Consider the following 24904-nt stretch of genomic DNA (forward strand, 5'->3'; position numbering starts at 1 on the left):
GACCACTGTGACTGGGACCTGGCTCTACCTTACATTACCTTTGCATACAACCCTTCCAGTCTCGAAACTGCTGGCTTTTCCTCGTTTTACCTCTTGTATGGCCGCAAACTGATGCTACCACTGGACACTGTGCTTCCGTCCGCCACAGCTTCAACTAGCGATTATGCCCGTGATGCAATCGCCCGTGCTGACCATGCTCGCCAACTTGCACGTGCTCGTCTACAAGTGTCTCAAGACAAGCAGAAACAACGCTACAACCTCCGTCACCGTGATGTCCATTTTGTGCCCGGTGCCCTCGTGTTGCTTTGGTCACCATCACGTAAAGTCGGCCTTTGTGAAAAACTGCTTTCCTGTTACACAGGCCCACATCGCGTGATACGCAAAGTGACCGATGTCACCTATGAAATCGTTCTAGCCACGCCCGCTATTTCCTCCGCTGTGACAACCAATGACATTGTCCACATTGCCCGACTCAAGCCCTACAACTCTCTATGCACCTTGGATATTTTGCAGCACCGTGACAGTGCTTTTGCCGCCGGGGGGTAATATTACGATATCATCGAGCGATGCTCAAGAGACGAGCCGCCGCGAGAACAACAAAGAAGTTGGTCGGTGCCCTTGGCACGAGCGAGTGTCAGCCTGGCTGCCTGGCTCCAGTGTAAATAGCGTGTAAATAGCATCTTTCATCTGTATCTTTCCACACGTAACAATATAAAGCAAATGCATAATGAAGCCAGGAAAAGCATAAGGGGAAAAAATTTTATTGATTATAACTTTTATTGAAATGTATATAGAAGGAAAAGAAATTAACGTAACCTTGTTGCAGGTGGGAACCAAACCCACCACATATTCACATTGTGCATGCGGTGCTCTGGTGGCCATCCCATCCTCTTGTCAACTTTCTTGGTTATTTATGTTCTATACAAGATTAGCCTTTGGAGTGTTAGGCAGCATCGCCCATGGCTATGGTGGCTGATGTGGATCATCCTTTCAAATGCAGGCTTCACACAGTATGTAAACTTGAGAGCAGGCAGCTACCCAAAGAACCCTTATATACTACCTTGTGGCATCAAGGTTGCCAATGTTGAGGACATTTCTTTGCAATGAGCAAGAAGAATAAGGGGAATCGAAGGGCTAAACTTTTCTTAACACCATATAAACCAAACACAGTATAGGCCGAAAAATCGACAGGGATTTTTCTTTCTTTTTTAATGTTGAATAGTGTTGGCAGTATAGCTTGACCAAGAGAAAATGCTGTTGTTTTAAAATACTGTGCCTTTAAACATCATTATTACTCTTTAAGCTTGTTAAATGCTTACCATATAGAAAGCAGCCCTTCCTTTTTCTTCTCCACTCGGCATTTAGCTGTTCCATGGTACAGGCTCGTCCACTCTTAGGGTGAACACGGCTCACCGTGGCAGCGCTCTGTGGGGCGCCAGTGTGTTCGGCGCGGCGGCGCATCGAAGCGGCGCAGGCGCACACGCACCTCGGTGAGGCGCTTCGTGTCGTCTGCTACAGAGCTGGAGTGCGCCGTTCTGGCTTTGGGGCGAGTACATGTCACCAAACGCAGGCGATCGAGGTGGCTTCGTGGGGAAGCGCACCTTTAACAAATTATTACCGCACAATTAACAAATTATTATACGCTAGTGAGAATAGGCATATGGCCTATTCCGAGGAAGTACTGAAATGAAATAGAAGCGAATAACGACCTAATTACCCGGCAAGACGTAATTTAAGCTAAAAAACAGACATGTACATTATAAATTTTCCACTCCAATTACCTATTCAAAACTGGCAGAAACAGCATTCGCATGCAGCGTGCATTGACTCCGAGCATTGATTCCAAAGAGAAAAACAAACAACAACAAAAAAACGTCGCCGCTACATGTTTTATTCCACCTAATGAATGTAATCAAATAATTGACCGACGAGTCCTCTAAATGAGAATGCGACTTCTCGCGTCAGGTATCCGTCAAAGGACCGGCACTGCTACGTTGATTTTACCCAAAGTGTGACAACAAAAAAAATTTTTTTTTTTTTTTTAGGATTTAGAAAGATGAAAAGTGGGAGTAAAATTTCCGCCAAATCAATTGTTATGCTGGGAAGAGCACTTTCCTACACCGTGTAAAGCGCTCCATGCACCCCTACCAGCGACATTAATGCGTCAATAAAAGAGTCGCGAAGCAGCGGATGTCACTTCTTAGTTGCTGTCGAAGTAATATTATTGCCCAGCTTAATGGTAAAATTGACGCCAAACATGATGATGCATGATTGAACAACCACTCTCTTTCTGTGAAATTTATTGCGGGTTTCGGTCGTTTTCTTAAGCCAATTAGGCAAATTCGTTCGGGGATCTAGACATGTGCGACACAGCGCGCTAGGCTCCATCCCATGATGACTCCAACGAAGAAGAGCGCACCTAATAGGTTTCTCGGTATGCACCACACCAAGTGCTGTGAGAGTAAAATAAAATTGCCCCAGCCTAATAAAGAGCGCGAAAAATGACTATTTTTACCCTCATCACTTATAAAAAAAGTGCTAAGTGATTTTTGTGGTGAGAAGCTCGTTTCCGTTCATGCACATTGCTTAAGCAGGCTGTTCGCAAGCTGTAGAGAAAACCAGCCGGAAAATGTTCCAGTGAGTGAGGCATGCTTCCCCACGAAGCCACCTCGATCGCTTGCGTTTGGTGACATGTACTCGCACCAAAGCCAGAGCGGCGCGCTCCAACTCTGTAGCAGACGACGCGAAGCGCCTCCCTGAGGTATGTGTGCGCCTGCACTGCTTCGCTTCGATGCGCCACCGCGCCGGACGCACTGGCGCCCAGCGGAGCAGGGCCACGGTGAGCCGTGTTCACCCTATGAGTGGACGAGCCTGTACATTGCTTAAAAGCCCACCACTCTGAGGCGTTGAGCTCCTTTCCAAAAGCTCGCTGGAATATCTCTATCATCCAATAACTATTGCACATCTTGCATCTGAGTTTGTTGCCACATAGTTCTTTGTCTGATTATATGCCCATTAGTCAAGCTGTACCATTTTATGGGAACCAGGGAGTTAATGGATGGAGAACTTATACGTGTGCTTCAAGGGTTCTTTAAAACATTTTTCATGGTTGTGTTGAAATTCGCGGAATTAGTAGGGTAGGCCCTTGTAATTATCAAGAGCCTAATTTAAATCTGCTTCAAGCATATAATTATATTAATTGGTTTTAACACCTGCATCACTAGAGATTGCAGTGATGCCACCCCATTCTACGTATAATGGGCTAGTAATGTTAATCGGGAGTCATGATGTTGGAGGAAATACTTGAAGCATGCCACTCCCTTCAGCTTTTTTAATAGTAAATGTTTACATATTAACTTTTGTACATGTAATAATAAATGTAAATTTAATATAGAATTACGACACTTTTTCAAACCAATTGTACATTTCATCTGAGAATGAAATTTATTTGTGCAGTGAATGTGAGAGGAAATGGGTGAAATAAGTTTCTTTTGGAAAGCTACCTGCCTTGAAAGTGCTGGGGCAGAATATAAGAAATGGTTGAGCGGCAGCAGCCATGGGTGGGACACAACATAAATAGTATCCAATTGTCATCATTGTACACTACAGGTGCGTGTAGGGAATAAACTGCGCACTGTAGACAATCTGAACACAAAACATACCCAATTTCAGTGCACCATCTTCCACAGTAATGAGGAAAACTGCTTCAGATAGAAAAGTGGAAATGTACTTGGTTCAAGTGAACTGAAAATAGACAACTCTCATCACTGCACGTCACTGTAGCCAGAGAGGTGGGACGTAACCACGGATGCAGGGAGTACAAGTTGATGCGGAATTCTGCGGATTGAATGAAGGGTAATGCACACAATGCACAATCATTCTAGGAGAGATTCTATCTCGGCAGCATTTCTATGAAGGTTAAAAATCGTTTCAAAACCTTTTAAAAGCTAGTTGTAACCAAATATTTCCAGAACATATTTATAGCCTTGTGGCAATGGTGAAACTCCTAGGCTGCAATAGCCAGCAATGCCAAATTGTTTTGTAGGTTAGTTCCTTTTCTGTAGGTACATTGTCATGATGAATATGTGTGTGAACTGTCATCATTATGACTATGGTCATACCACCGCAATGGCTCACTGGCTATGGTGTTCTGCTGCTGAGCGCAAGGTCATGGGTTCGATTCCCGGCTTCAAACAACCTCATATTGATAGGACAAAATGCAAAACCACTTGTGTTCTTTGCACATTAAAAAAAAAGTTAAAATTAATCCGAAGCCCTCCACTAGGTGCTCATAATTACGTGTTCCTTTTGCCCATTAAACCCTACAACTCAGTCAGTCGCAATTGCGAAATTTTCCTTGTAGCAGCAGTTTCCTGGGGTTCTTCTGTAAATACAATTTCTTAGCACACAATGTTGCTTTTGATGTCTAATCAGCCTCTGCATTTTACATTTTCAGGCACTTAAGCACTTCCAAAAAGCTGAAGAAAGTAAGCCTTCCACTCTGTTTTCCATTTAAGAGTACTGACATGACATTATCACTTTTTTTCAGTTGAAGCCCTTTAAAACCTAGTAAAATACTGGCATGCATCAATGCATGTTAACTAATGTACTATAATGCTTATATGAAATCGTTTCAGTGTCTGTACCCAGAAAGTGGGTACTTTACAATGCAATGCCAATGTTTTATTTTGCTATTGTTGTTACAATAGCTACAAGATATACATAAAAAGCATGAAAGAAGACTCTTGGTGTTCTTTATTTTTTCATAATAAAATGCTCTAAACCTAACAAAATCAATTTTTCTAGCTTCATTGTTGCATTGCAGAAAGCTTCATTTGGGATGATGGATACCTCAGCTAACTCTTTCCTTACCATGGAAAGGTAATTGCAGCTTTAGTGGCTGAAGACTGATGAATAGTGTTAGTTACTGCAGATTTGTTGTATTGTACGTACGCTGTACAAGTTCGAGTCGGGCATGTAAAAATGTGGTAGCAGGCCCATGCCGTCGTCCAACTCATCCATGCTTGGAACGTGGTTCAAGGGAGGAACTTGCTCTCATCGAGAACTAGGAGTACGGGATTTATTTTATCTACAATATCTACATGAAGACAGGAGAAGGTTACATTTCATCAGACTAGCATGACTGAAAATGAAGCACACCGAGCAGCCAAAAATGGCTGCTTAAAAACCCTCTGTCCTCCTGAGATCCTTAGGTGAGAAAAAACTGCTGTCCAACCTTGGTCCAATCGGACCGTCCAAAGTCCTCGTAGTTGTAGCCTTTGAGGGTGAGAGACCACACACTCATTCCCACGCTTTTGTTTCACTGAACACACCAAGCGGAAAGGGTCCTCGTAGACAGGTTGTCATGCTTGACTCAAGCTGGCGCCTCTCGATTCCAGAGCTGACTCCGCAGTTAGCCGCCACATCTGTCAAACGACTGTGACGATTACTGGGGCCCGTGAGAAAGCGACGTAAAACACCCTTTTCCAGGAGTTCTCTTGCTCCAATTAGACTGTGAAGGCGACAGGAAACTAACAAAACTCGGTCTGCCAAACGTGGCGAGCCTTGCTGGCGTTGTTGGGCTGTCCGAAGGAGGCGCATTGTTCGCTTTACAATGCGACTCGTCGCAGCAAGCTGGGAGAGGTTCTAAGGTCACTACCCCTGCAGGCCGATCGTAACAGCTCCTCCATGGCAGTGTGATAACCGCTGGGCAGGATGAGAATGGCTGGCGAGCAAGAATATGGCTTTGCTCTCTGCAACATCTGCGCACTTGGAATGCCTTAGACCATCTCACAACAACCGGCACAGAAGAGTCGATCCCAACAATACCACTCAGTGTGCAAACGCCCAGAATCAGCTGTTAACCCACCAGGCTTCCTATCAAAATTTCAATGTAACCCGCTCAACTGGGAAACCCAAATTTTGACCCCAAACTTTTGTGCCGCCAAAGCGAGCGTTCACGTTACCTTTGAACTTAACCAAACGCAGCTGTCGCGACTTAAGCAGCCTAACTTCATGAACAGCCTGTTCTTACCCTATCGCAGTGGTGTACTTATCACATGTACAGTCGCCAACCATTTATTCAGACCTCACGGGGACTGCAGAAATGTCCGAATAAACAGGTGTCCGAAAAACCAGATTAAGAAAAAAAATCCTTGATTTCCACGCACTTATTCTGGCTCGGCAGTAGGCTTGAGGAAATCGTGAATGCGCCGTTGCACACTTTTCTGTTTACACGCAATCAAATAAGGCTGAATCTCTGAGAGGGTCGTATGGTCACTATAGGTGGCTGAAAGCAGTCACTGCTTGTACATGCTCTGCATGCGACTGCAGCGTAGCACGTGGTACGTCATCATCTGACTCATCGTCCGGCGGTGCAGCAGAAACCTGACAAATGATCTCGCCGTCCTCGAGTTCTGCGCATATCGGGACAGCAGTGTCAGCAGCTGTGAAACTCAAATGAGACGGTGTCCGGAATCGCAATGCAACCACTGCGCAGGTCTCGGCAGAACATATTCGGCGTCGGTAGGGAGCACATCGTAGGCGTCAAATCCTAGGCCTCCCGGCACCCGCTTGCTGGCATTCCCCAGCGCTGTCTGCGCCATTAGACACTTGACGCGATGTTTCCGTATGCCACGTTGGATCACCGCAACCTCGAAACGGCACACAAAGCAAACATCACCATGCCGTCACGCCGACACCAGTCGCACAAACGAAAAACGTGGCCTACTCGCAGCGTCATGCACGAAGAAATAAATCAGCTGCTGAATTGTCTTGACATATGGCTTACTAAGCTGAGCCCAGAACTGCTGTAGCCACGAACCAGGCAGAAACGATGATGATGAGCGGGGATTTGCAGTTGCGCCATTTCGTGGGGCAACAAGGAGGCTCCATTCAAAACCAAAATGGTGTTCAAGTCTAACCATGCAGCGGTCAGAGTCGGTGCATGGTGCTCTCGATCGAATTGGCTCAAGGTGTGTCCGAAAAATCAGAGAGGTTGCAAGGTGTCCGAACTTTCGGCAGTTGTTATACATTATGGCCTAAGGGGGAAGTGGCGATGCCGCAAAGCAGGCCAAATAATAGAGCATGTCCGAATTTTTGTAGTCTGAAAAATTAGTCGGCGACTGTACTGGTGCCACCGAATAGTCTCGTCAACTCTAGAGGTACGTAATGGCAATCGCGCTAGCTTTGTGGTCCCTATTCCAATTGTTTACGACGGACTTGTACTTTTGAGCCGTACTCGAGGTGGTCGCGGGTCGAAAGCTATTCTGGCTATCCAGGAACAACAAAAGGACTGACACACTATCAGCTCCTTCAAGACGTTAGTCACTTGCCAATTTGCGTCCTGCCATGAGGCTTTTATCATGAACTCAACTGACTGCGTCACAACTCCCTACCACCTCGTCTCGTCTTGCCACCTTGCGCTCATTCGCACTGCATGCTGCCCCCCGAAATGAACAACGGAATGATGAACATAACTGCCCCATGCCGTTTGACCGCGTTCGCGCAGAACAGGCTTCTCAGTCTCTTTTTGACCGGTGGCTCGAACGTGCTTGATACGCCAAAGTTGTCAAAGACGACCGCGCCCCTTTCTTTTCTTCGCGCCCTGCCTTTTTGCATCTGTCACTGTCTTTGACTGTGCTACATTATTCACCGTATTCCAATCTTGACCGTGCTTTCTACGGCGCTTATTCCTCGGAACTCCCTTTCATGCCGCCTTCTCACGCTGGCTGGCACACATCTCTTTGGCCCGGATCACTCTCCTGCCAGCACTGTCTGAGTGGTTTTCATTTAAATCAACTCTCTCTTTGCCTCGACTGGTGGACAGCTCAACGGACTCTGGAACAATGCAGTAGTCTTTACTCGAGCTATTCAACTCTCACTCCTGCGACCTGCCCTCTACTTCATTGCCCAGCTTGCGCTGTGCATTGGCACACAGCTCGCCGGTCTCAATCGCTGTCTCACCCGCACAGTCCGAATGATTCTTAACTAAATCATCCCTCTCTTGGCTACCTAGACTGGCGGACAGTTGCACCGATCCCTAAACAATGCGGTTCTTCCCTTGAGCTACGCAGTTCGCACTCCTGCGTATTGCCTTCAAATGCATCGTCCAGCTGGCACGCAGATCTGACTCTACATGGGTGCTCGCGTCTGTCGGGTCCGCAGTATACTCTGTATTTTGTTAACGATCTCGTTAACATTACAAGCGACGCACACGCGCTGTGACTGTGCCAATTCATTCACAGCTGGCCTAGCTGTCTCTACAGTAATCTGTTGGCACATCACCTCGTTACTTTCACTATGGCCTTCAACGGCCTCTGTTGCCACTAAGGCATTGTTAGCTGCTAGCACTTTGAGTTCACCTATGAACTTACGGCTAATCTCGCAGCTACTACTCCTTCTCTCAACTTCCGACCAAAATCTACTATCGACTTCCTCCCACTTTCGCTGCGTCCAGCCTGCAGATTTCTCAAGCCGCTGTTGTCGTCGTTCAATTGCCTGCTCCAAACCTTGAATCTCTTTGTTCAATGCAGTAATGTACTGCCTCGTTACTTCTTTTAGGCCTTTTTCGTGCCAAATTCTTTTCAGTTTCTGCCTAGCTTCTTCCTCTTCTTGCCTAATATCTTCCTGTTCTAGCATAATTGCTTCCTGTTCCCGTCTTCTGCTTAGAATTCGTTTACCTAGTTGTTTGTCGAGCTTAAGATCATTGTCACTTTGGAGAATGGTCTTACAAATTTCTGCTTCCGTCATGTCCTCCTCTACGTCTACCTCGAGCTCTTCACACAACAGGTCAGCTTTCGTCAAACACAATAGGACCATGGTCACTACTTTAAGCTTTGGCTCTGCTGTCACACAATACTTGCTGCAATACCCACGCAAATCAGAATACAAGTAAAAGATCCCCAGCGATTCAAATCTACAAATCCAGAGAAATTGAAGCCTGGTAAATCTTACAGCCAAAACCAAACACTTACCCACTCAAGCAGATCCATATCACTAGTCCTCCTCCGCTGTATCCAGTCATTTGTAAAAGGTGGTCAATCCCAAGTTGCCTCCAACTTGATCGGGGTACCGGTCGGTCACCACGTCCCAAAGTCAGTGACGTCAGTCTCATTGCTGTCTATGAGTTGTAGAACAATCCCACCGCTGGCAACCGGTTGTACGAGTTGGAGTCGGGCATGTAAAGATGTGGTAGCGGGCCCATGCCGTCGTCCAGCTCATCCACGCTTGGAACGTGGTTCAAGGGAGGAACTTGCTCTCATGGAGAACTAGGAGTACGGGATTTATTTACAATATCTACACGAAGACTGGAGAAGGTTACATTTCATCAGTCTAGCATGACTGAAAACGAAGCCCACTGAGCCGCCGAAAACAGCTGCTTAAAAACCCTCTGTCCTCCCTAGATCGCTAGCAGAGGGAAAACTGCCGTCCAAAGTCGTCGTATTCGACCCGCCTTTGAGGGCGAGAGACCACACTCATTCCCGCGCTTTTGTTTCACTGAACACACCGAGCGGAAAGGACCCTCATAAACGGGTTGTCATGCTTGACTCAAGCTGGCGCCTCTTGATTCCAGAGTTGACTCCGCAGTTAGCTGCCACGTCTGTGAAATGACTGTGACGAATACTGGGGCCCGTGGGAAAGCACCATAAAACACCCTTTTCCAGGAGTTCTCTTGCTCCAATTAGACCGTGAAGGCGACAACAAACTAACAATACTCGGTCCGCCAAACGTGGCGAGCCTTGCTGGTGTTGTTGGGCTGTCCGAAGGAGGCGCATTGTTGGCTTTACAAAGCGACTCGTCGCAGTGGGCTGGGAGAGGTTCGAAGGTCACTACCCCTGCAAGCCGATCGTAACAACACGGAGGCCAAGGGTAGAGATACGACTCCATGAGAAGCACAAGGCGGTTAGCCTAGGTATTCTAATGACATGTTGTTGCTGTGAATTTGTTGTACGCTTTCCCATTATACTCTGTGTTCCCCACTATGATCCTGTTTGGACAGAAGTGCCGGTTCTTGTGTGGTACACAGTGCCATCGGCTTGGAATGAATACAGCAAAGCGTGTCCTCCGTACTACCTAGTTGCCCAGTTCCCAAATTCTTCTCTCACACATGCGCAAAAGTGTCGCTCAAAGGTGGCACAGCTTTTGCATGTCTACATCCTTAAGGAAAGGAATATAAGCCCCTCGAATTTTTAGGAGTTGTAATGTTCCAGGGTGGCAGGTGTGCTAGATCACAAGTGGTAAGTGTAATGTCTGTGAATGTTCTCATTTTTGAAATGCTGATTAAGAAGGATCTTTTATTAGGTGAAAGTGGTTACTGTGATAGCTGGCTCTATGCGCACAGAGTTGAATATGAAAGCACATTTTTAAGGTGAAAGGCTTAAGTGGCTCATACCTCTGATTGCCTTGACAAAAATGTCTCGTGTGGTCCAATGGTACAAAAATATCATCATTGCAAATGGGTCATACCCCCCCATAAGGCTGAAGCTACAAGCACTCTGCAAATGAAAGCAAACAGTGCATACATTCATTGAAATCACCCATACATAAGTTGAACAACATATGTTTCAATCCCCTGCTGTGAGGATGTAATGTAAAGTCGAAGAGAAACTTAATGGGCGCAAGTCTGACACCGCTATACGAGCGTATGAAGCTGCAGCTAAGCGTTCGAAATGAACTGAAGAAGCCGAACTGCAAAAGCAGCAATGCGATGATGCGAGATGGCACATCACCAAGTGCAGCAGGCTTTCGTCTTCACGTGCTACAGGAGTGTAACATGCTACCGAATTTCTTTTTTTTTTATTATCCTCTGCCCCCTCCCCCATTTTTTTAATGAAACAAGCAAGACAGTTCAATTTGTGCTTAAATGCTTGCATTTTTTTTTTTTTTTTTTTTTTGCTTTGCCACCTGTTGCTGCATGCAAAGCTTTACTCAAGAGCGTGGAGTTTGAGATTTCTTTTGATGCCCAAGAACCAATATTTACCCTATTTAGTCGATTGTAATGCGCCCTCGATTGTAACCTGCACCTCATTCTTTCATACAGGAATACAACTTTCTCGCATTTGGAAAAACAGATTTATTCCCAATACTCTAAAGTTGCGATAAATAAAGAAATCGCAGTTTTGCCTGAAAGGCGAAGCATTGATTACGATAGCAAATTAGTAGACAGCTATATGAAAAGTAATGATAGTAGTTTTAAACATTCACTTACTAACTAAATTAACAAGCATGGTATCACGTGCGCACAAGTAAGCATGAACACTTCTCGTGCAATGACCACAGAAACTCTTTATCAAAACGCTTGAGTGGGGAAGTGCAGTAGCAGAAGCGAGCGAATTGACCTTTGTGCGGCCTCTCACTTCAATGCACACTAAGTGACGAGAACACAGTGCAGTGCGCCTAAGTGTGTAGAATCCGTCTCCATCACGTATCGCTTTCAAGATAGGGGCCGCGCGGCTGCTCCATATGTAGCAGCCGCCACAGTAGAAAGCGTCTGCGCCAAACCCGCACGCAAGTTTCGGGAACTCTGAATACCCGTGATGCAGCCCAATTTCCGTCAGTCTTCACACATGTGATCACTTTCCTTTTAATTCCGGCATCGTGATGAACTCGGCATGTCTTTGCAGTTGGCACTACCATGCTGATAGAGCAAATGTGGAAAACGGAAAGACCGGGAAGACGGACGGTGCACTAACCTAAGCCAATGCCTCCTTTACTAGATGCCTGCCGCGTCGCTAGTTTTCCCATTGGAGTGGAGGTTCCTGTGGTTCAGGGTAGTTGTGGAGAGACGGCGCTCACTGCTGACCCTACTTTGTGTTGTGGAGGAAGTGACGATTGCGAGGCTGGCGCGCGCTCGACCAATGGCTTGACGAGAGACAGTGGGTCCTGCCTCCGGGATTGTAACAGACGCTGATAAAATCTCCCAGGCAGGGGAATGTGGAGCAGCCACTGCAACTAGCTCTCGCAGCCGACCCAGGTGGAGAGGAGGAAAGTGCAAATGTACACCCTTTGGGGCTTATCTTGCCACACAACAATCGTCATCTGTCTTGTCCGCATTTCCTTTCTTTAACGCTACGAGCCCAGTACTTCCAAGTCAAAAACGGCATGCGCGTTATCAGCATGACAGAGCATTCTCGACAGGAAAGTAGCGAGTGCAGCGTTTTCAAGAAAGGAAACACAAGCAAGATAGATGATGATTATTGTTATGTGGCAAGATAAGCCCCAAAGCGTGTAAATTACAGTGTAAAAGTACAGCTTCTCTGTTCATGCGGCAGGCATCTTCTAAAGGAAGCATTGCCTAAACACACATACTACAGCACATGAAGGAAGCTACGGCAGCTAGGCTCGAAGCGTGTGAGGCAGCCTTATTGAAATGCCGATGGCGATATGGTAACACAGATTTAGGGTTGTACTCGATTCTAACGCGCACACAACTTTTGGACCCATTTTATTGGGGGGGAAAAATGCTCGTTAGATTCGAGTAAATACGGTAATTGTTTCCAACTGCTTTCGTGTGCACTAAGGTTTGCTAGAAACATAAATGACTGTATTGTTGCGCATTTACTTTTTATTTCCAGTTAGGCCACATTTTTACAGAAGGAACCTGTTAATGATTGCCAAAACTCTCTTGGAACTAAATCGCAAGGACGAAGCAGTGACTTACCTACAACGATGTGTTGACATTCCAACCAAGCCTACACAAGATGACAAAAAGGTATGCTCTGCTCTTTCCTGCTGGAGTCATAGATGCCTCAAATGCATGCACCTTTATCCACTGCATTTACAATGCTCACATTTGTTCTATATGCAAGTTGTCTATGCCAGTTCTCAGTTGTGGCCAGAGGTGGGAAAAGATGCGTATAAGCTTTTCGTAAAATGAACCCTCCGTGTATTAAATGTGGCTCCATTTCACTTCACTATACCGAGTATTAGTACACTTGACTATTCCGAAGGCACTACCATGTTTGATGGGATGTTCAATACGCCGCACTCCATCAGCAATGGCAAAAGAATAGATTTAGAGGCAAAGCTTTTCTTTGTGAACCTTGCCAGATTTCATGACAGTGGGCGCTGCAGCCTGGCTGTTCCCTTGCCAAATAGGCCAACCTAGTCATAGCGGAGCATGCATGCTGGATGTGTCGCTGAGTTCCTTGGGGCACCACCATATAACACTCGCATCCATGCATCCACGGCAGCAGCGGCCGTGCGGGGGAAAGGGGGAAAAAAAAAGAATTAGCCGGAAAGCTTGCCTTCATGCATCCACAGCTGCACAGTTATAAGGAAGTAAACTGTTCTTGTGGATAGAATGGATTGGAATTGCACTACGTACGTGCACGCATGCTACCTCTGAAACCATGATGCGTTCAAGGTGTCTAGTAGTCAGCAACTCCGCTTAACGAAAGGCTCGGTATGATTGGTGTGTGTGTGTGTGTGTGTGTTTGTGTTTACCCGCCGTGGTTGCTCAGTGGCTATGGTGTTGGGCTGCTGAGCACGAGGTCGCGGGATCGAATCCCGGCCACGGCGGCCGCATTTCGATGGGGGCGAAATGCGAAAACACCCGTGTGCTTAGATTTAGGCGCACGTTAAAGAACCCCAGGTGGTCGAAATTTCCGGAGTCCTCCACTACGGCGTGCCTCATATTCAGAAAGTTGTTTTGGCACGTAAAACCCCATAATTTAATTTTTTTTGTTTGTGTGTGTGTGCGTGCACGTGCACACACACAAAGATGGGTATGTGCGTGCGCGAGTACCCATGTTTCGACTTTTATGCACTCACACAGCTTCACTGTGTATAGATTCTAACTTGTTGGATATGCTTCTTTCTTGTGATGCCTACAGCAGCTAAATAATGTGTGTGCGCTTTGAGGTGGTCATTTGCTTTAATGAAAAAAACTCGCGATGTCTGACTGTGCTATAAATCAATATTTCATTACTCATGAACTATGAGCACTCACTAGAACACACACAAAGAATCATCCTACCGCTTTGACTTTCTAGTATGCAGCCCCTGCAAATAAGATTATACAATATTGACAGACTTATTGACAGTCCATCGTGATTCATGACTGAAGGAGTTATACAGTGTGCCAAAGATGTGCTTCCTTTAAACATTCTGTGATAAGTGTTTCAAGCTTTGTACATTCGAACCTCAATATATTGAACAGCGCGGTGATTGCGAAATAGTTTGGTATAGCCAGAATTCTATGTATAAAATAGCGTAAAAAACGTGTAAAAAAACTTAGGCAAATCAATCGATGAACCAAGGGCATGATCGGGGATCGTTGTTCAGAGTACGCATTTGGTTTGACTGTACGCAATGGGCCTAGGCCGTGCCGACTTCGTCGGCCGGGAGCACGCAGTCAAATGCACCACACGCAATTAGCGTAGGCCGTTCGACTTTATTCGCCGCGCGAAGTCTGCACGGTCTAGGCCAATCGCACACGGTGCAACCGAACTCACACGCAGAACAACAATCCCCGATAGCGCCCCAATCGTGCCGCAGTAAATACAGTAGACTCCCGTTAATACGAAGTTCACGGGGACCGCAAAAAACTTCGAATTAAACGAACTTCCAATTAAGCACAAAACACAAAAAACAGCACTTTATTGGTGGCGAAATCGAGTATTTTCTCTAAAAAAAATAGTCGGTCATCTTGCTTTGCTTCTTCTTGCCGAATCGCGCTGCTGAAAGCAAGTTCTGCAGGCTGTAGATGTGGCGGAACGCTTCTTCCGCATTACCTTCAGCGGCAAAGAAGCGCTCCGCGAGAGCAAGGCCCGCAGCTACATCGGCAGCCTTAGGTTGCGGCTCGCCTTCAACGTCATCGTCGCTTTCCTGGGTCGCTTCCTGGGGCCGAATAATCTCTACAATTTCGCTATCCGTCAGCGCACCGCATGTTTCGACCGCCTTGTCTACGGCGACGTAATCTTCAAAATTTACGTCCCCGAGAGCATCACCAAAATCAGTGCCGTTCAGCTCGCTTGTTGACGCTTCCTCCGCTAAAATTTCAGAGGCATCCGAAGAAGAAGCTGCCACAAAACCGCAAGCCCTGAAGCAATTTGCGATTGTTTCTTGCTTTACACGATCCCATGCTCGCGCCAACATGTGGATGGCACTATGCAGGCTCACCTCGTACTTTGTGGAGCTATCCATACACAAAATCATGCGCTCGAGGAGGTGCCGCCTGTACAGGACTTTAACATTCTTGATGATGCCTTGGTCCATTGGCTGCAAAACAGCCGTTGTGTTTGCAGGCAAAAATGCGAGGCGTATTGCACTCAAGGCTGGCACATTCACGTGAGCACTGCAGTGATCGACAAGGAACAACACCTTGCAGTTCGAAGCAGCAAACTTGCGGTCCAATTTGCTTATCCAGCTCTTGAAGATTTCGGCCGTCATCCACGCTTTTTTGTTCGCCTCAGTCCACAGGCAGCGTCTTCACGCCTTTAAAACATCTCGGCTTCGCAGCTTTCCCGATCACAAGTAACCGACATTGTTCCGTGCCAGTCATGTTTGCCGCGATCAGCACCGACACTCTCTCCTTGCTGCGTTTGCCCCCAGCACAGTCGTCGTCCTTGAATGTCAGGGTCTTCTCTGGTAGAAGCCGATAGAAGAGTGTAGTCTCATCTGCATTGAAGATGTCTTCCGGTCTGTATTCGGCGAGATGTTCACGCAGCTTTCCGTCCTTCCACGTGGCGCATGTTTCCTGGTTAACGGACGCCTTTTCACCACACACGCTCTTGAAAACCAGGTCATGGGGATCTTTAAAGCGCGTCAGCCATCCATCTGACAAAACGAAGTCATCGATCCCCAACATTGCTGCAAGCGTTCGGGCTTTCATCGCAACGGTGTCTCCGCTGAGAGGAAGTTTGTTGCTCCTGGCCTCCCTAATCCAAACCAGCAGAGCCTTCTCCAACTCTTGGTAAGCGCCGGTGCGCATTCGCTTCCAAGAAGTCTTGAACTTGTCGTTCTCAAATGCATCCATTATTGTGCGCTTGTTCTTGATGTAGTTTGAGAGCTTGTTCGGCTTGATCCCGTACTTCTGCGCTATGTCTTGTTTGGCGGCACCTCCCTTCTCAACTTCCTTCAAAACCTCGACTTTCGTTGCTAGGTCGAGCGTGCGATAAGAGCCACGGTTTGCCATGGCTATAAACTGCGCGACTATGTACAGTCAATTCCGAATCACCGGTGGAACAACCTAGCCTACGAGCTACCCGCACAAAGGCGCTCGACCAACACACGCCTCGACATATGCTGCGCACGCTGCAAGACTAATCTCGCACAATCTCGCCACTGCCAGTATGCAGCGCTGCGTGCACCTATGGCACCCGCGTTCCCTCCGCGATCAGCTCCGGCCACGCGCGGCTGCCGCGCGTGGCCTCCGGCGGGAGCCGCTTCGCCTCCCGCCGGAGTTGATCGCGGAGGCCACGGCAGCCGTAGCAATGAGTAATCGCGCCGCTCCAAGAAGGATGGCGTTGCGGGCGGCTGCGGTGGCGATGACGCCAACGCGGAGCAGGGAACTGTTGCAACACTTGAAAAATTGCACATTCTACCAAAGAATGACGGTCACCTCGAGGATCCCGGCTGAAAATTAACTTCCAATTAAACAATATTACTGGATGAGGACTTCGAATTATCGAGCGATTTCTTCTATAGTATTACATGCAAAACTGACGGGACCAGCCCTTCACTTCTAATTAACCGAAAATTCCAATTAAGCGGCTTCGAATTATCGGGAGTCGACTGTACTCACTTGAAGCCTCACACAAAGTGTTTATTTGGCTGAAAGTATTGCAGCCGTGTATCCTGCTTCTTATTGGCAGCCACGTGCTTAAACACGGAGTCCTCAACGTAGTCTAAATGATCCTCAAGTGATGGGCCGGTGCCCTCTATTGCGCCGCAGTAGCAGCGTAGAAGGGCCAAAGCAGCTACAGCTCCAGTTGAAGTCTGGAACGATGCAACATCAGCACTTGCGGGATCTACCTTGGCAGCATCTTCGTTTGGCCACTACTTCTGCTGCGAACTCCACGTCCGTCAATCGAAGCATTTTGAAACACTGTCAATAGCAACATATTAAGTCTGGGCTGAGCCCAGTGAGCGTGCGTTGTCAAGGCAGGTGCAGAGCATGGCACCGAGGAGGAGTCAGTGCAGCAAATGCAATGCGTCATTGACGTTGTCGAACTAGCCAAGCTGCCACGTGCGTACGGTGCTACGTTCATATGGTGCCTTCAGCGCGATTGATGTGTGCAGCTATAGTGCACAGCAGTCGGGAATGCCCATCGCGCCACTTCTATCATCAAGGGTGTTGCAGGAAAGCTCACCACCTGTCATCAATATTAAGTCTGGGCTGAGCCCAGTGAGCGTGCGTTGTGGCAGGTGCAGAGCATGGCACCGAGGAGGAGTCAGTGCAGCAAATGCAATGCGTCATTGACTTTGTCGAACTAGCCAAGCTGCCACGTGCGTACGGTGCTACGTTCATATGGTGCCTTCAGCGCGATTGATGTGTGCAGCTATAGTGCACAGCAGTCGGGAATGCCCATCGCGCCACTTCTATCATCAAGGGTGTTGCAGGAAAGCTCACCACCTGTCATCAATATTAAGTCTGGGCTGAGCCCAGTGAGCGTGCGTTGTCAAGGCAGGTGCAGAGCATGGCACCGAGGAGGAGTCAGTGCAGCAAATGCAATGCGTCATTGACGTTGTCGAACTAGCCAATCTGCCACGTGCGTACGGCGTTACGTTCAAATGGCGCCTTCAGCGCGATTGATGTGTGCAGCTATAGTGCGCAGCAGTCGGGAATGCCCATCGCGCCACTTCTATCATCAAGGGTGTTGCAGGAAAGCTCACCACCTGTCATCAATATTAAGTCTGGGCTGAGCCCAGTGAGCGTGCGTTGTGGCAGGTGCAGAGCATGGCACCGAGGAGGAGTCAGTGCAGCAAATGCAATGCGTCATTGACGTTGTCGAACTAGCCAATCTGCCACGTGCGTACGGCGTTACGTTCAAATGGCGCCTTCAGCGCGATTGATGTGTGCAGCTATAGTGCGCAGCAGTCGGGAATGCCCATCGCGCCACCTTTATCATCAAGGGTGTTGCAGGAAAGCTCACCACCTGTCATCAGAGTGCGCGTGGTCTGGGGTGGCGGAGTTCGATATATCCATTTTACGTCCGACCCCTTCGAAATAACAAATAAAAATGCATGCAATTTTTCAGGTGATATAGAAAGTGTTTGATATACGGAATAATCCGATATATCCGTGTTCGATATATCGAGGTTTGACTAGTTTCGTCTTGAAATATGTTTCATCTGTGTCACTTAACCCTTTGATGGTCGAATTATTTTGCAAAAAACTTTCCCAGCTGGTCAAATTACTTTATTGCGGATCTTGAATGTACAAAATGTTAAAGTCGGGAATAAATAGTAAAAAATAATTAGGAACAGTATTTTGGTGTCGGCATCACTCAGAACTGCAAAATGTTCAATACTATTTCCGAGCGTGGTACTCCTTGAAACACGGGTCTACGCACAGCGCCTTATCGCAGTCTGCACACCTAAAATGCGTGTCTGTTCTCTTGGAGCGAGTTGTGTTGGCGCACACACATTTCTGCGTGCGGCTGCCTTGGGCAGAGGTCTGAGGCACCCTCTCGCATTAGCGCGTTGCCCCGGAGAGCGAGGATACCTCGTGAGCGGTGGTGATAAACAAGCTAAGAGTAGTGCCAATCAAGATAGAAATCAACTTCCGCCGACCCTGCGAAAGCGTGGCGACAAAGAGAAAAACCACGTTTCATGCGCATCCGTTGCGATCACGCGGTGGAAACGAAAGCGCGTTGCCACTGAGAGCGAGAATACCTCGCGAACGGCGCTGATAAGCGAGCTAAGAGCAGCGCCAATCAAGATAGAAATCAACTTCCACCGCCCTGCAAGAGAGTGCCGACAAAGAAAAAAATGACGTTTCGCGCGCCTCCGTTGCGATCACGCGGCGAAACCGAAACCGCCAAAGGGGCGTTGCCGCAGTCTGAGCGACGCGCTGAAGCTAGCAATCAGCTCTGTTTATCTCCCCAAGAAGGTAGCACCAATTTCAAACGCATCTTGTAAGTGCTAAGAGGTGGCAGCACCTCCCGGTGAGCACGCATCGTCATTATGGCACGAAATTTCAAACGGAGGATCGGAACCATACCCATACGGCAAAGACCTTGCGGGACAGAAAACCGCCGCTGTACATGTACGGCAAAAACCTTCAAAGGGTTAAGTATCTCATCTGATAAGTGCTTAATATTTTCAGCGTGTGAGCTGCAGTTAGCCTACGAAAATGTATCTTCACTGTTGCTTTCGTTATCTCCTCCCCCTTTAATTTATAAAGTTTATTGTTTTTATTAAGGCTAATGTCCAAGTTACTGACTTCGCTGTTGTGGTCAGGTGCACATTTACCGTCTGCTGTGAGATGGTGTATAGTGCCCAGTACGTTTCAAATAGCTTCTACCCTGAGAGCATTCGTAGATTACAAACGATTCTGAGAGATTATTATAGCAACTGAAACTAGAATATATTTCGGTACTACTTTAGAGGGGTCTTAAACGGGTTTCAATATTTTTCAGTGAAAAATTGCAGTGTATAGAGCACGTGGCTATAATAATATGTACTGAATATTGTGGCGTTGCAAGTTGCGAAAAGCCATCGAAATAAGAATGCTATTAATGCTCTCCAGTGGCCACAATTCATTTGATTGCTTAAGGCTGGTGGGCTCGTTTTGAATTAGCACTGGAGCATCTGTTAGCGATAGTGTAACATCATCGTAACATTCTTTGCATTATTCATTAACGGTAACAATGAGAACATTGACATGGTGCAGAGATACTGAAATGACACACTTCTTTGCCAATGCCAAGGTCATTTTCAGTTGCCATTTTCCTGTACTGATTGGCTGTAAATGCATGTGGGAATAAGGCCTGCTTGGAGCAAATGGTACAACTAGAGAATGCACCATGCAACCAGATGTGAATGCCAATTATTGAAACCTTTCGTGACTGGATATAGAGTTGTACTCCAGCCTGCATCAAAATAGGAAGAAAAGTAAACATGTGTTGTGTGCTGGGAAAATGACCTGCTCCACTAAAATACATCAAAATGAACATGCATTTCATCTATTACGAAATATTTTGCTGGTAGGTGTTCATTCAAGAAATAACTGTGACTGTCAGTGTTAAATAAATTTCGATGCTCTGCTAGGCTAAAGATTACCGTATTTACTTGCATAATGATCGCACTCGCGTAATGATCACACCCCCAAATTTTGATCACACCCCAAAATTCGATTTTTTTCCTTTTCCATGTAATGGTCGCACCCCGAACTTGCCTCAGCAATATCCCGTGTGCCAAGTCTAGCTAACGATGATTGCACTTACCATCTGTCGAATGCTGTCGAATGCTACGCGAGCGACTCTTGAAGACATATCAAGCGGTCTGTACGCACCAAATATTCTTAAGCAGATGCCCCATTTCATTCCTTTCATCACTTTCCACACTTCCCCGAAATAAACAAAGCTACAACCAAACTTGCCTTGGCTTTATTATTTGTAGGCTTTATAATGGTTGCAGTCGACAACAAGAAAGGCGCCTTTTGATTCTTCTCGTCTGCACTCTAACACACGTAACAAATCACGAGCGGCAATGATAATAGTCACGTTTGCACTGTTAGTTAGAAGTGTACCCTATTCATACGCCAATGCTTGTAACACAGCTAAGACGTTCGCCCACCCATAGCGGAAGCGTGCAGTTTTAGGATAGTAGTGAACACAAATTCCACAGTTTCCGCAGCATGCCCGCCATGGGTTTCTGTCACTGGCAGCTAAGTGCGCGCTCTTGGTTTCTGTCCCCTCAAAGTGGTCATGGCTACATTATTGCCGCAAACTTGGCGATAGTAACGGTATTATTCATTACTGATACGGAAGGAACTGTTTCAATGCGCGTAATATACTCGCGAGAAGAAAAAAAAAATCACGTTCGGCTTGCTCCGCTGGCCGCCAGTTTTGTTATTGTGTCCCGCACTGTTACAGCGGCAGCCGCCTATTTATTGACCTGTTGTCATCCCGCAGCAAACGTTTCGGTGCCGAGCAAACTGGTTAGGTTGTGCAAAAGCATCACAGGACAGAAGAAAGATGCGACTAGTGGCTGTAGAAAAAAGCACACCACTTTTTTTCACCAAGACTGTGCATCTTCCGTTGTGTATCGCATACCTCTCTCATGCGGACTGTCCTATATCGGCCAGACAGGTCGTTGGATTAATGACCGCATGCGTGAGCATCGCTATTTGCTCCCTACAGGTACAGGAGGGAACTTGCCATTGCATTGCAAAAAGCACGAATGCCGACCAGTTTTTGAGAGTGTATCGATAGTGGGGAGAGAGTGCAGTAAACTGGAAAGAGAAATTAGTGAAGCATTCCACATGAAAAAGTAGGGCGCGCATACGTGTGTGAGTGAACCTTCGGTTCATATCAATGATAAAGAACTTCAATTTCTAAATTTATCATGCTAATCCACGTGTTGTTGCACTTATCGGGAAGGGGTGTGACTTCGCTTTTGTGTACGTGTATAACTTTTGTTGATAATCGACTACAAACCTTGTTATTGTTCTTGGGTATATACGCATGCGTGGCAGAGATTTGTGGAATGTTTTCACAATAAACTTCAATTGTAAGTCCAGCTGACAAGAAGGCAGTTCAATGCTTTTTAGGTATCTGCACTTACTACCGTCGTTTTGTCGAAGGATTTTCAAGGATCGTGGAACCATTAACGAGTTAAACACACCAAGATGTACCCTTTGAGTGGACAGACGAGCAACAAGCAGCCTTTATAGAATTGCGGAAGCGACTGCAAACGGCCCCCATACTCGTGCATTTTGATGACAAGGATAACACAGAAATCCACACAGACGCCAGCAATGTGGGGCTTGGTGCCGTACTCGTCCAGTGGCAAGACTGTGCCGAACAAGTAGTAGCCTACGCGAGCTGCTTCTGACAAAGACAGAGGTAAACTATTACACGACTAAAAAGGAGTGTCTCACCATCGTTCGGGCCTTCGGCGAGTTCCGACCCTACCTGTACGGCCAACCTTTTCGAGTAGTAAGTGACCACCACTCGCTGTGCTGGCTTGCAAATCTTGGGAACCCTTCAGACCACGAGCCGAGATTGTCCACTAGTACGGATCAAACTCATACTGCGTCCACGAAGAAGTGTCCCTCTGATAAACTTTCTCCCACATCCTCTGTTGCCCTTTACTTCCTCTGATCAGCGACCGGGACGGTCGCTTTTCAAGTGGGGAGTAATGGCACGAAGTAACCTGTCCACTACAAATCCTGATCGCCAGAGAGAACACGACGAAGGGCGCAGTTGTGCGCCAGATTTTGTGGGTGTTGGCCATCATTAAAGAAGGCTGTTCTGTTTCGGCGAGCCTGTCTTAGTTATCTTCGTGACAATATCCACCAGCCGCTGCCTTGCTTTGTCTCCCCGGCACCTGAGCAGACCTGCCGGTACGCCGTACAGCCCTTTGGCTGTGTGTACTCCAATATGTCTCACCGCCTTGTCAAGGGCTGGATGTGTTGCTTGCCACTTGACATCGTTGCTAAGTTGGTATTTCCTTATATGCTGCTCTTCGGTTCAGTCAGTCTGTGGTTCGGCATTGTTGACTTCGTACAGCTCGTGCATGTGGTCTGTTAGGTGCTTCTCAATGCCAGAGACCGGCTGTCCCATATCTTTGTGTCGAATCTGTGTTGTAGCAACCTTTCTGTCCAGTGATGAAACATATCCGGAACTTCCTGGCCCCATTGTGCCCATCCGCTGTGAACGACTGGAGTTGTCTGCTGTTGTGCTCAGCGATCTTCTGTTGAACAATTGCCTGCGCAGCCTGCTTGCAGAGTATTCCTGCCAGGTTCGGAGAGATTCACTTGGAGAGAGGGTTTTCACTGCTTTTCGGTGCAGTTGGTTAGCCGCTTTGTGCGCGTCCGATGCTTTCCGTACTTCTTTTTCCTACCATCCCTTTCGCCGCATCCTTCCACGCGAGTTAATACAAACTTTGTACTTCCCCCATTAAACGTCTCAGTTCCTGCATATACTCATTACACATAAGGCTGTTTCACATGGCGCCATTTTCAGTCGGCGACACAGCGAATTACGTCGCTCGGCGACCGCCGCGACGTCGTGGGCTCTCCGCGACTGGATTCCAACAAGTTGGTCGCGCCGTCGCTCAGTCGCAGCAATCGGCGCGATGTGGAAGGGGCAATGTGCATTTCACCGCGCGTTGGTAGCTCTGTGGAGCAATGTCACACGTCAGTTCTAGCTATGTTAAGGGCGTACCCACCAGCGTTTGCGGCTTAGGAGCTTCATACATTTTTTTCTTTCGCTTACACAATTCGTTTGAAAGGAGATGCTGCACGCTATCCAGATCGGGAGATGGACGCCACTTCAACATAAGGCACGTACCCACTTGATTGCCGCCGTCGTCAAGCTCTTAATCCCTACAAATCGCGCCAGCTGCTTATATACATGCACACTCAACAGTAGTTTGTTCTTCGCAAAAGCACATAACCATCCAGGGAAAAAAGTTGCGGCTTCCATAGTAACAACGAAACTAGAGTGTACTAAATGGAACCACCCCACCGACGCCGCGCAAGCCGCACGCTCATACTTGCGGTGTTGTGCAGCGCCTCACTCACCGTATCTGCAAGCTGTCGTAAAGTCTCAACCCTTTTAAACGTTACAAATGGTGTACCTATTCTATTATCGAATAAAAATAGGAAAATTCAAATATTTGTCTAGTTTCCATGTTCTTTTTATTCAACGGTGCAGGCATGGATACTTTGTGAGCAAGAGGCAACCTTGGGCATCGCTGCGACGGATATCGCGCTGCCGCAAACGCATGTGAAAGCTGTGAGCGAAAATCGCTCTGCGATGTGCGCGGCAGAACGACTTTTTTCGCCCCAATCGCGCCATGTGAAACAGCCTATAGATTTCGAGGTCTGGAAGCTGTTCTCAAACTAATGGGCAGGACTCTCATGGGTTGCTTCTGGGAGAAATCGCTGCACAGGCTCTCAGATTTCTCACTGTCTTTAGTACCATGCGCAGAATGACATGGTTAGCCTGATCCTGTTGTGGTCACTGCCAATGCCGAATTCCCCCTCCACTCCATGTCAGTGTTGACATTTTTCATTCGATGTGCCAATCGAGGCGGCACAAGTACATAGCCGATACAGATACGGCTATTTTTAACACACCATGTAAACTCTCCTTTGCAATCTGACCGAAGGTTTAGCACTTCCAAGTTTAGCCTCCTTGCATACTGCTGCATTAGTTGGAAGTCCAGATAACCATATATTTCTTGGATGTGGCCTTTAAGTGTCCCATGATCATCACTTCTGTCATTTGCCCATCAAGGAGGACGTCCATCACTGGATGTCCTCCTTGATGCATTGCATAACTTCGACGTTCCCATCATGTTGTTCATTCGTCATCGTAAGGTGAACACACGATTGTAGGAATCCCCAAAATCGCTCCGTGGATCCACATGTGTTCACTGCACTGGCACTGTAGCTTCTCCCACTCTGCTCCATTCCTCCATAGGAAGCCAATGCCCCCGCCTGTGTGTGCTTGCCCTGTGCGGTTGTTGCCTACCCACTGCCACATTGGGTTAACCGGTAGCTTCTCCTGTCCATGAAGGTGCGTCTCTGCTACTGCATACAGCTCTATGGTTTGAGTCTAACGTCCTGTACAACTGTTCCCATTTGCCCTAAAATTTTACCCATTTACCCTTCCCATTGCCCTAAAAAAGAGCAAACTTGTGGTCTAGGAGACACCCAGCATCCTGTGCACTGTATGGGTGTTCTTGTGGGTCACCCTCGATTCTCTTTCCCCCTGGCAGCACA

At 47.3% G+C, this 24904-nt stretch overlaps 1 protein-coding gene across 1 annotated transcript in view; it reads left to right on the top strand.

Moving 5' to 3' along the window:
• The window catches only part of LOC142589665 (regulator of microtubule dynamics protein 1-like), an 82861-nt gene that overhangs the window by 54466 nt on the left and 3491 nt on the right, over nt 1-24904 (top strand). The window contains exons 7-8 of the mRNA XM_075701201.1: nt 4457-4487; nt 12576-12712. Coding sequence (XP_075557316.1) covers nt 4457-4487; nt 12576-12712 — 168 coding nt within the window. The remainder of the gene's footprint in view (nt 1-4456; nt 4488-12575; nt 12713-24904) is intronic.

The sequence above is a fragment of the Dermacentor variabilis genome, chromosome 1 (genome assembly GCF_050947875.1).
Source record: "Dermacentor variabilis isolate Ectoservices chromosome 1, ASM5094787v1, whole genome shotgun sequence".
NCBI classification, from domain to species: domain Eukaryota; kingdom Metazoa; phylum Arthropoda; class Arachnida; order Ixodida; family Ixodidae; genus Dermacentor; species Dermacentor variabilis.